Below are 13326 nucleotides of genomic sequence, written 5' to 3' on the forward strand. Positions count from 1 at the left end.
GTTGTTGCGTGAGAGACTCATCGCAAGGAGAACTATTAACTTGGAGTAATTGCTCGTAATCTTGATGGACGATATGAAAGGATGGAATGATGGAATTCTTTCATGAAAACAGTATAGCTTTGAGGTAAATAGTATTGTCCGTCACTAGACCGAAAGAAACTTTGCCTGCAAGGACTGCAATTATATGTCCTGAAAAAGCTTTTTCCGGTTATGTGACGAACCATTAGAATTTACACTCAGAGATGCAAATGTGTAGAATGACTAGGGGTTTATGATGTCTGTTACAATCCCCCCCCCCTCCCCAGCTATTAATATAACCCTTATTATTAAAAATATTATTATTAAAAATATTACTATTATTATTAAAATTTGCAGCTATCAATTAATAAACCCTCCGCTATTAATTCAACCTTAATTGAGTCAAGGTGTCAGGTCATATACTCTAAATAACAATAGTCCATTTCGACACTAGACCGTTAGGAACTTTTCTGGTGAATATATATGAAGTTACAGGACAAGTCGAAGGCGAGTTCTGTAATCATATGAGGTATGTGATTAATACTTAAGGTAATATTTTTTGTCATTTGACCCGATAAGGCATTTGGCGAAAAGGATTTATTAACATGATTATCGACTCGTGTTAATAAATGTTGAATATTAGGAATCATTGATTAAAAACGAGCATGTTCTTAAGTTTGAGAATACGTATGATTTTGATTCAGAAAACACCAAGATTTTTATTTTGTGAATCCAAAAATTTTGGACTCCAAAAATACGATTTCCTTAAAATATGAGAAAACGTGTCTCAAATTGAGTACACTTACACTATTTTTGCGTCCGAATGGAAGCATTGTAATGGTTCAAATTTAAGGTTTGGATTTTTTGTGTTATATCGACCCATTATGATCAAAAAAGTCCGAAAATACATTTTTTAGACCGTGTCCATTCGTATGTCCGTATGTATGTTTGTATGTGACAAAGTTTTCCGTCAATTTCTCGCTAATGAATGGATGGAATTGAATCATTTTTTTCTTAATTGAAAGTATTGCTAAGCCCTATCCATCATCATTAATTATAATTTAATTGATCGATTCATTTCTTTAATTTTCGATTTTTTTCAAAATTCAGTTGTAATACGATAACTAAAAAAAATGTTCTAAATTCATTGAAAGACGGCTTCAAAAATCCGTTGGGATGTCCTTTCGACCGAGTTTGAAGATGAAAGCGACAGCAATAATCGTTATTTTGCATTTTGTTATTTTTTCCAAAATTTCGTATTTTTTGAAAATCAGAATTCAGCAGATATCTCTGGATATTGCACTTTAAATGAATCCAATCATTCCTTAATATATTTGTTTCAATGCGACTATAACAAAGTTAAAATATGATTACAGTAACGGTCTCGGTTAATTTGATTTTTAGGATAATTTTTGGAAATTTCGAATTTTTTATGAGCTTCCCTGAAAGTTAGCTTTCTGATGGTTCCTTTAAATGTGATATTTCGAATACATTCATACATTAATAATAATATTTCATCGAAATTTTCAGAAATTTTTAGAATTTCATGAAGTGGAAAATCTAATACAATTAGTTGGAAAGAAATTAATTCAATTCAAGAAAATAAAATAGGCTATAAATAATATAAAATGGAAAAAAATAAGCAAAATGACCATTAGGAAGCATATTGCTAATTTATTAGCAAAAATAACTATGCTATACACAATACGGGAGCAATTTCCCACTTGTTCAGGAAAATTTTCTCAAAATAAATGAAAATTTCACTCACTTTCAAGATTTTTTAGTCGCTAGATTTCAATACAACAGAGTTACAAAACTCAGGTATTTTTACCGGAATCTAGAAGCTTATTTCCTGCTGCGTACCGTCAAGGACTTAGTTGACGGAGGGGATGCAGTAACCGGATATTTCTGGCTCAATTATATCATTCTTTATTCGATATGAAATCGTTCGAATTATTCAGTGACAGCGACCAAAAATTACAAAACAATTTTGTTCTCAACAGAATTAAAGTTGTCGTTTTATATGTGTATCCGAAAAATTGTCCTAAGTGTTCGAAAACTAGGTCTTTGACAGCATATATTTTTCATTCAAACTATTCGACGTAAATATTCATCAAAAATTGGTATATTTCTCCGTTGAAAGCTATCAGCATTCCCTAGGCGCTGATTTTTATTCTCGAAGGAACATTTTACGCGAGAATTGATCGCAAACATTTTTCATCAAATTGGAAGACTTGATTTATTCAGTCCAATTATATGGCACTTGATGTACATAAAATTATTCATAAGCTAATAAACCCGCGGCAAAGAAAACGTTCTTAGAATGAAGGATGTATATTTGAGTCATAAATTAGTTTCTGGCTCGGAGTAATAGTGCATGAAGAAAAAATTGAGAGAAAAATTACCGAACAAGTCAAGTAATCGTGAAACAAACTCAATTTTCAGTACTTTTTCCCCTCTATTGGGGAAAAGCGTGAGGCAAATAGTGAATTATTTTCCGTTGATCCGGGAAAATTTACTGAAGGTGCGGGTATTATATATAACACCAGCACGCAGATATAATTTTTTGAAAAAAAAAATGAATTTGTAAAAATGTTGAAATTTCAAATGGCCATAACTCGCGAACCACGCAAACTAGAGCAAGGAAAAAGAAGAAAAATGCTTGTTCTGAGGAGATCTATAGACTCTGTGAATGTCCCGAAAAAGAAAAAATATGAGGTCGCACGATTTGGTCTATCGGGCTGGAAGTTCTCATATATGATAAAATTCAATAGAAAACTTAGCGATTTCGCTAGAAAATTCGATTGAAATTGTATTAAAAAATTCTATTTGTTTTTTGCGCTGGTTCTATTGGGTGATTGATAATAAAAAGTCAATAGATTTTGAACTTTTGTTTGAATTTTTCTCATGAGATTTTTTCTATAAGAATACCTGAGCATCAATTTTCCAACTTTTTCCCCTCGAATTCTATAATGCAAAAAAAAAACAAAATCTAGCGCAAAAAACATAGGAAGTTTGTGAAAATAATTTTAATAGAAAAACTCAAGAGAAAAATTCGAACAGAAACTCAAAATATATTGACGTTTTCCTATCAAATATGGGATAGAATCAGCGCAAAAAACAAGTAGAATTACTCAATAGAATTCCAATAGAATTTTCTAGCGAATTCGCAAGGTTTTCTATTGAACTTTTTCATGCGTGTGAACGTGAATGGTTCCTCAATATTGCGTATAATTTTCCTGTAACGGACAACGGATTTTTTGCCGAACGCGTCTGGTAAAGTTTGACTTCCATTCGTCTCCATGACTTTCAGATGGTTGCAAGAAAAAAAAAATACCCTACAGGTGTGGGAAATTTCACTGCACAGGATAATTTTTTCACACTGATTCCGCTACTATCAAATGAATTCTGTAAGAATGCTCTTTCTCCAATACACAATAAGCCAATGTTAATACAATAGGGAATGTCTTCCATGGTAAAAGCTCATTTTTCGAGTCTTTATCATAAAAATGCCCTATGGACCGCAATAATCATCTGATTCAGATTTTTGCTTCCGAATAGAAGCATTGTAATCGTGCTATTGTCACATTCTCTAATGTCGATTGGAAATGATGTAGAATGATCTGAAACGTAAAAATACGAAGTTTGGCGACCATGTCTGTCGGTGTCAATGTCCATCGCCACCTTCCCGGTGGTCAATTTTTCGAAAATTGAGTAATTAACTGACTAAACTTATCCCAAAAAATCTGAAATTTTGTCAGATTATAGTACTTAACTAGGACTAACTCTGTGCAAAATTTCAGCCCGATCAATCAAATAGTTTTTGAGAAAAAGCTATTCGTTTTTAAATCGTTTTTCGCTAATATCTTCGAAGCTAGTCAACCGATTTCAATTTTTTTTTCAAAATATTCATTTCGATGCCTTCTATCTGAATCAATCTAAACATATATACCCGTTCATACAAAGTTTTCGAGATATTTCCGTTTTTCTGTTTTTTCATAAAAATCCTTGTTTTTCATTCTTCGTTTGACTCTAGAGAATAAAATTGCACTGATAGACTCATTCATTTATTCCAAACGAGATTCCTTAACTATTACCGAATGGTAGAGTTGAATATGCCCAAATTGTTGGAGAATACAACGTCGTATTAAATTCAAATGTACACAGTCACTCGCAGACACACACTTCATATTTACACAAATACACAGGCTCTCTTAAAATTTCTTTACAAATGAATATTCGTTAATAGTTAAAGAATGATTCACTTGAAAAGTGAAAATCGAGTCACGTAAGGCTCCTCAAATGTGCATTTGTTAACTATTAACGAATGAACATTTGGTGAGACCAAATCAGTAGCGAAGTGGTAAAAGGAGATAAGTCAATTTTGACTATTGACCAGTTTTCAATCAATATCTCGGAATCTAAGGGACATAGCAACATTTTTGTTATAACCTTTTTTGTGAAGCCTATTGAGTGCTACAACAAGTTTCGCGAAATATTCCTCAAAAACTCAACTGGGAGATAAGATCGCTTATCTCCGTTTACCACGTCACTACCGCAATAGCTCCTCGTCTCCAACCAAATCCATTCGTTAATAATAACTAATCCTTTCTATCAGTGTGGGTATTCGTTGTGCTTATTTTTGAAAAGAGAACCCCCTGACACTTGAAAGTCTGTACACAAGCACAATAAACCTATCGGGTGACTTTCGATTTGTGATGGGACATCTAAAAAACAGGAATCATGTAGAATTTAACCCATTTTGCTTGGCCTTTCATAGTAAAACTTCATGTTTCGGATTTCTACCGCCGAAATGGCCCATTTTCTTACTGTTCGTTACACTCCAGAAATAAAAATTGACCATGAGAAATTCAATTTTTGTTTCGATTTTCTCGTTTCCATTGGTTTTTCTTATAAAGTTTACAAAAATGTTGTTTGAAGTAATTGAATATTGTAATGGTATCTAGAAAGGATTCAATCAGGAAAATATGAATAGCAACTTCTCAACTACTCAAAATGAACATATTTTAAACGTTAAACATTACGATCTAATTCAGATTTTCAAAAATGGATTTCATTTTTTTATTCTTTGTAGTCTAACGAACCTTCAAAAAAGTCCGAATCGAATGAAAATTATAGTGCATGGCGCATGTTACGGTAAACATTCGAGAAATGAGGTTTTACCATGAAATACGGGGCAAAATGGAATGAATTCTACATGATTCCTATTTTTTTAGATGTCCCAGCATATATCAAATGTCGCTCGATGGGTTCATAAGCTACCATAGACAAGAGATCCCCCTTGAAAAACAAAACTTTTTTTTCGATAGTGCACGCACGTATGAAAAAATCCTACAGGATTTTCTATAGCATATCCTATGAGATTTCCTATAGGAAATCCGGAGAATTCGAACATTTCCTATAGGATTTTCCGGATAGGATTTCCTATAGTATTTCATATGAGATTTTCAACAAGATTTTCTATAAAATTTAGGGGCATAAGGGTCACAATGAGGGCCATATGGAGGTCATATAGGGGTCATATGTGAATCATATCTGGGTCATATGGGGTCACATGGGAGTTATATGAGGGTTATATAGGGATTATATGGGGGTCATATGAAGGTCATTTGATCCTCATGAGCCTCCTATGAGCTTTGTATGACCCTTGTATTTCCCCATGTAAACGTCATGTGACTCTTATATAACCAACATATGACCCTTATATGACTCTCACGTGATTCCCATATGACCCCCACATGACATTCATATGACCCTCACTTGACCCGTATATGATCCTTATATGACCCCCATATGACTCTGTTGACCCTAAATTTCATAGGAAATCCTATTGAAAATCTTATAGAATTTCCTATAAGAAATCCTATAGGAAATCCTATGTGAAAAATCCTATAGAAAATGTTCGAATTCTCCATACGATTTTCTATAGGGAATCCTATGGGAAATCCTATAGGATTTTTTCATACGTTACCTGACAAAAAAAACTTAAAATTCTGAGGAACAATATCTTAAACAATAAAATTAATAGACTTATCTCATGAGAATGAACAACTATTGTCTTCCAGCAGAGAATATCACAGAAAATCCAAGCGAACCATCAGTTCCGCTCATCCAAATTCAAAAAATCCCGGCATCCTACTGGGCTCGAACAACCCTGACCAGGCGCTCTGGTTTTTGCAGGTGAGAATGCTCTACACCGGGCCACTTGCACTACAATTAATTACACAAAAAACAGGTAAACGGTTATTCACATAAAAAGGGCGCCACTTTGTCGGTTGGAAGTTGTACATGTTCCTATAACATTAATGAAATTCCAAAGATCTCAAGCCAAAGACACATTCAATCACTTGAAAAATGACGTTGTTATTGCATACCAAAAACCAAAATTGGAAGTGTGCCCTTTTCATGCCACAGGCCCATTTGAGGGGCACTAAAACGAGAACTTGTGACAAATAAATCGAACAACTATTTATAAAGTTATGGAACTGCTGATCTGTTTTCTCTGCTAAGATATTTCTCTTCAAATATGGGAAAAACAATTAATATTGATCACTTGAGGTTCCAAATGAAGACAATCGAATGAATAATTTTAGACTAATTAATTGCACATAGAAACCCAAAAACGGAAAAGTGAAATCCGTGGATTGCACCATAATTTTTTTAAAGTAAGAAAAACCGATGAATTTTCACACCTAGTTCCCAAGCCTCCCCAGAGACTTCATGATCCCGTCGAATTTTAATTACATCAATTAAGAGTGAAAAACATGCACACGAGTCCCTGACACAAGCAAGAAAAGGATAACATTATTTTAAATGGTCTGACGATCAAAGTCACCGCTAAGCCTCTCGGGTAATAATGAAATTGTCAATTACTCTTCCTTTATAATGTTTTTACTCTCATTTATTGTAACGACAATTGGAGTCTAAACCTATCCTGCCCTGGGGCGGTCAGTAGCGTACAACCGCCACTGACAAGTACGACCCATAGATCTTTGCCAACGCAAACATGATCGTAATTCAGGTGGATGGATAGACGCAGGCAACGATTGTTACGTTTATCACGTACCCAGGGGCACAGGAAATCTTGGACTCGACATCTTGGCATCATAACGTCCTTCGTTTCAGCATCAAAATTGTTTTTTTAGATGGGAAAAAATCGGGGAGTTCTGTAATGCAAATTGTCCCCTGGGGTCCATAAGTAATTGGCAAGATGTAGGACACATGACATTGTCATCATTCTTATTCTTGGGACTTGAGGTATGATATGGGGAATGTTGCATGGGAGGAAGTGCCATATGAGACGATTGAATTTAAGAAAAATTGTCATTGAAATGCAGGGTTGGAGCATTGGGTAATCGCAAGTGTAACAGTGAAAGTCACGAAATTTAAGATGCGTAGACGAAAGTTGTTTTTATTGTCATTCGGTCGAGAAAATATTTCGAGTATTTATGGGGATAACAATAAATTATGTAAATTAGTTTTCTGAGACGTTTATTTAATTTTATCATGAGAATGCGCCTTCGAAGAGAAAAGTGAGTTTGAGTTGAAATAGAATATTATAATCGCATATGCCCAGCTAAAAACGCATGACCTTTCTCAAAATTGAACAATTCCAAAACTATGAGAGATAAAGTAATTATACCAATTTCAATGGAAAACTGAATATTCTAGTTTTAATTACATGTGTGTTTCATAATTTTTCATGCTTCAGAAATTATCGAATCACAGTAATATTGAGCTCACATTAGACTTGGTAACAGAAGGGCCCCGTAAGTGAGGGGTTAAAACATGACGATCTAAAAATGATTTTGTACTGAATGGGTATGATGGTGGAAGGCCATAAGTTTAAGGTATATTCCGAGACAATACCACCCAAAAGTCAGTGAATTGAACCCTATGAATTTTCGGAAAAAAATCGAAATGACTTAATTTATTGCCATCTCATAAGTTATTGATTTTTTCTATCGTCATATTCCTTTTTCATAAAGTTGATTGACAATGAATGATTGTTTTGATTTTTAACTTTTTATTCGCCTTGCGATTGGTTGATGGATCAATCAATGATTTCCATGACTACGAGGATGTTATTGTGCGTTACAGCGCACACTGGAAGGTGGTCGCGCGCGACGGCGCGCACGATTGCCTAGTGTTGTTGATAAAGGCAACAATAATTGTTTGAATCAACTAAAAAATTATTTGTTAATCAATTGTTTGAATAAAATTATCAATGATTTCACGAAATTTCCATTTTTCACAATGGAATATCGCAGAAACTATGTACTAGAAAATTTTACAAAAAATTCACGGTATTCGGAATTTATCAATCGACCACGGATTCGTTTTTTAAGAACATCATAAGAACCATTTTTCCATCACATGAAAAAATCGAGTTCGAGGGGACCCATCACCCCCGTTTGACCTATGCTACAATGGATGAAAAAATTTAATAGAAAAACCTAGCGAATTCTATTAAACATTCTATTAGTTTTTGGCCGATTCTATTGAAATATTTCATCGAAAATATTCTATAAAAAAAGTAAATAAAATTAGATTTTTTGATACGACTTATTCTATTGAGATATTTTCTATAGAATTTCCTCGGCTCAAATTTTCTAATTCTTTTTATTTGACTTTCTTGATGAAAAGAAAAGAAAAATAGAATGAAAAACATTTAGAAATTTTCAGCCGAGGAAATTCTAAAGAAAATATCTGAAGAGAATAAGTTATAGAAAAATCGAATTCTATTAACTTTTTCTATTGAATATTTTCCATTGGATATTTTAGTAGAATCGGACAAAAACTAATAAAAAGTTCAATAGAAATCCAATAGAATTTTCTACCGAATTCGTTAGGTTTTTCTATTAAATTTGTTTTGTGCGTGACGCGTGCTAGAAGCCCGCATTCCAAGATGTATTATCTCCTAAACTAAGTAGTACAGTTAGTTAGAATTGTTTTCGATAGCTGGAGAATATTATAAACGTTATCTATGAAAAACATGGAGACAATGCTAAGGAAAACCAGTTTTCATGCTGTACACCTTAAAGAATTTTTACTGTTATTATGTATTTACTTATTAAAATTATTACTTATTAAAATTATTATTACTTTGAGAATTTTTTCTAATAATTTTATCTAAAAACTTCATCCAGATAGGTTTGGATTAGGTTTCAGTTCTGAAGGCTTCCCCAGAAAAATGTTATTTCATAAATTAGAATTAATTTCCCTCCCATCGCAGATGTGGCCAAAATTTTCTATAAATACCCCTTAGACTGCTGGTCACGATGAAAAAAAAATTACTGGCATCAATTCTTACATTTGTTTCAAGGGTGAGATGAATCGTTCCAACAAACAGAAACATTCGTATCTCCAGGAGAATGGAACGAGAAATAGAATTGAGTCATTCTCGATGACAGAAAGAATGTGAACCATAACGATAAATGGACATCAATATGAGAAAAATTCATTAATTTTCTGTTTTTGTACTTTAACAATGTGGAAAGAATTCATAATTGCTTACTTTTTCACCAAACTATCAATTTACGGGCTCCATGTGCCTGAACTTTGTCCCTTCTTTTTCGATCCTGCAGTTAGTGTCATGTAGCATATTTCGTCACAGTTACGATTCTATTTCGCCCCTGCAGAAAAAAAAAGAAAAAGGACTGCTCAAGTGAAGAAATTGAAACTAGAAGTAGAACCGAACCAAGTATAAAAGTGGGTGTGCCAGCGACTATCCGCATCAGTATCACATCAGCAGTATCACTGTGCATCAGGAACTTACCAGTTCTATTTACAAACCGATATCAACATGAACGTCCTGGTGAGTGTCGGAGTTCAGATAAAGGGAATGGCCAATTTCCGGATTTTAATGGAGTTTATATATTTTTTTGTTTCAGCTCATTTTCACCATTCTCGCTCTGGCTGCACCAATCTTCGGTGAAGAGGCAGTTGAGCAGAAGAATCAGCAGAAGAGAGGCATTGCTCCCGTTGGATATGGCGGGAATTATTTGGGAGGATACCACGGTCTAAACTATGGATACAATGGTAATAGTTTTCCAATTTCTTTCATTATTATTAATTGCTTACACCGAGGGAAGACAATATTCCCTTAAAATTGAATCGTATATAATTGTAGACAATTTCATTTCGTTCAAAGGACCTGACAAGTTCGACTAAAAATATTTCCGATTAATGAATTTTCGAATGGAGCTGTTTTTCATATTTTTGTCAAATTATCCACTGAAATTGGAATTCATTATCTTAATAGAAAATTATCCTCAGTATGATAAGGAGAAATACACAATTGTTTGTTCATGACGTTTTGGGCAATAGTAAAAAAAAATATCGCTTTGGATTTGTTGAATTTTTTTCAGGACTTGCTCACGGATATCTGAACAACCCCTACTACTATGGACATGCGGCTCCCGTTACACCACTCGCCACTTCTCCTCTCCTTGCGGGTCACGGTTACAACCATGCTTACCAAGCTCCAGTCTACACCGCCCCAGCTGCAGTGCGTCTGCCCTACACCGGTCTCGGTCACAATCTTGGATACTACAACTCCTGGTAAAGAGCGGTAACGACAAAATATCTTCAGAAGAGAAGATTTTAATGGAATTCTGGATCAGTTATTTTATCATCATCTCCCTCCATCCATCATCGCCCCTTTTTAATTTCGAATTAACAAGTTAAGGATCATAGGTTTTAAGGAATTTGTACCTTGTATTCGACGGTGTCTCTAAATATATTTGGTCATTCAAATTCAGAAAATTGTGTTGTGAGTCGATCTGCAATACTCCCCTCCCGTGTTCACTAAGAGGTCGACGAAATTTTATTATTGGATTTCATGTTTTTGGGGGTAAAGAATTCGAATTTTCGCGTTATTTTTTCCTCTAGTCGCGCAATAATTTGTTATAAACAAATTAGTCCCCATCTTCAGTACAATGATTTTTCGCGACAACCAGGAGAGATAGAGAACAACGAATGAAAGTTATTCTTTTTCCTTCTGAATGGAAGCTTTGTAATGGTCATTTTCTTCGATTTTTTAATTTGGGGTGGAAATGCCTAGAAATGTCATGACACGTGAAGAAAAGCACGTGGTCACTAAAAGGTCGACGAAGTTTTATTATGGGATTTCATGTTTTTGGGGGTGAAGAATCCGAATTCGTTGATTATTTTTTCCTCCAGTCGCGCAATAATTTTTTATAAACAAATTAGTGCCTATTTTCAGTAAACAAATGATTTTCTGCAAAAACGGGGAGAGATACAGAAAAATGTTTGGAATGAAAATTATTCCTTTTCCTCCTTTTCTTTTTTCTTCCTCCGAATGAAACCTTGTAATGGTGATTTTTTTCGATTTCTTAATTTTGGCTGGAAATGCGTAGAAATGAGGTTATTCTTTCGCTTCCGAATGGCAGCTTCGTAATGATGATTTTTTTCGATTTCTTCATTTTGGGTGGAAATGCCTAGACATGCCATGAAACGTGAAGAAACGAAGGTGGTTACTAAGAGGTCGACGAAATTCTATTATTGGATTTCATGTTTTTGAAGGGTGAAGAATCCGAATTTTTTGGTTATTTTTCCCTCCAGTCGCGCAATAATCTGTTATAAACAAATTAGTCCCCATTTTCAGTAAAATGATTTTTCGCAGCAACCGGGAGAGATACAGAAAAATGTTTCGAATGAAAGTTATTCCTTTTGCTTCCGAATGGAAGCTTCGTAATGGTGATTTTTTTCGATTTTTTAATTTTGAGTGAAAATGCCTAGAAATGACATGAAACGTGAAGAAAAGAACGTGGTCACATGGTGGAAGAGGTCGACGAAATTTTAGTATCGGAGTTCATGTTTTTGGGGGTGAAGAATCCGAATTTTTTTATTTTTTTCTCCAGTCGCGCAATAATCTGTTATAAACAAATTAGTCTCCATTTTCAGTAAAATGATTTTTCGCAATAACCGGGAGAGATACATAAATATGTTTCGAATGAAAATTATTCCTTTTGCTTCCGAATGGCAGCTTTGTAATGGTGATTTTTTTCGATTTCTTAATTTTGGGTGGAAATGCCTAGAAATTTCATGAAACGTGAAGAAATGACGTTTTTAAAAAATGTCTATGCGCGTAGGTATGTGTATTCAGATGTGTGTTCGTATATCCAGAACTATCCCCATAACTCGAGCATTATTGAGGCAAAGATGCTATAATTCTGGCTGTTAAGGATGTTTAGTCATTTTCAGCAAATCTTATTTTTTCATGTTCAAGGAAAATTTTATAATTTTTTTGCCTGTAGAACATATGAAACTAACTATTTTGATGTTACAAGAAATTAATCACAATAGTCTCGCCAGAAATAAATGAACAAATTTTTGTTTACACACGTGGTCTTATGGGATTTATGTTGAAATTTATAATTCATCTACTAGAAGACTCTAAAAATAGAAATAAAAATAGGTATATTGGAGTAAGACTTTTCATATGTTGAAGATCTATTATATAGATCTGAAAACGAATAATTAGTGCAAAAAAAAATTTTTTAATTGTTTGTTTGCTCGAAAACGCTTAAAATGCCAAAAACAGTCAAGGGCCTCTAATTTTTGAGCTACGAAGGATTTTTTTTTTCATAATTTTTGGAAAAATATGTGGAATAACAATTATGAGCTATTTTTTTTAATTCGCCTCTTACATGGCTAAATTTGCTTTTTTTATATTTTTTTTACACAAATAGTGATTTTTTTAATATAAAAAAACCGAAATCAGCTGTGTAGGAGTCGAATTCTAAAAAACTGGCGTAATTGTTGTTCCACACATTTTTCCGAAAATTTTGAAAAAAAAAAATCTTTTGTAGTTCAAAAATTGGAGGCTCTGGACTGTTTTTAGCATTTTAAGCGTTTTCGAGCAAACGAACAATAAACAAAAATTTTTTTGCACCAATTATTCGTTTTCAGTCCTATATTATCGATCTTCAACGTATGAAAAGTCTCCCTCCAATAATCCACGACTTTGAAAACTCATTGTAGTCTCCCCTTAATTGGTACTACTCAGACTCAAATTTGTACTACATTTCAGCTCGATCGGTTGAGCGGCTTTTAAGATATCGCGATTCTTCGAAAATGGTTTTTTGCTGATATCTCCTGAACCATTCGATCGATGCAATGTTTTTTTCTCTCAAAATACTCGTCGTGATAATACCTATTTAATTGGATGAAAAAAGACCATTATACAATGAAGAATGTAGTTTTATTCTCGTTTTTTCATTTTTTCATGGTAATATATCGACGGAACCTGACAGATCGACT

General features: G+C 33.9%; 1 protein-coding gene across 1 annotated transcript; it reads left to right on the top strand.

Moving 5' to 3' along the window:
• The first annotated feature begins 9791 nt into the window (after positions 1 to 9791).
• LOC107039478 lies at positions 9792 to 10759 on the top strand. Its single transcript, XM_015259096.1, has 3 exons — positions 9792 to 9856; positions 9933 to 10080; positions 10410 to 10759. The coding sequence occupies exons 1-3, from the start codon at positions 9845 to 9847 to the stop codon at positions 10604 to 10606; spliced, it is 357 nt and encodes a 118-aa protein (XP_015114582.1). The 5' UTR covers positions 9792 to 9844; the 3' UTR covers positions 10607 to 10759.
• Positions 10760 to 13326: the final 2567 nt, after the last annotated feature.

This window comes from Diachasma alloeum, unplaced genomic scaffold (genome assembly GCF_001412515.2).
Source record: "Diachasma alloeum isolate Michigan unplaced genomic scaffold, Dall2.0 Dall_scaffold_00300, whole genome shotgun sequence".
NCBI lineage: Eukaryota > Metazoa > Arthropoda > Insecta > Hymenoptera > Braconidae > Diachasma > Diachasma alloeum.

Coding starts and splice junctions, on each gene's coding strand:
- LOC107039478 (XM_015259096.1), top strand. Junction 10,081..10,409: donor TCTAAACTATGGATACAATG/GTAATAGTTTTC, acceptor AATTTTTTTCAG/GACTTGCTCACGGATATCTG.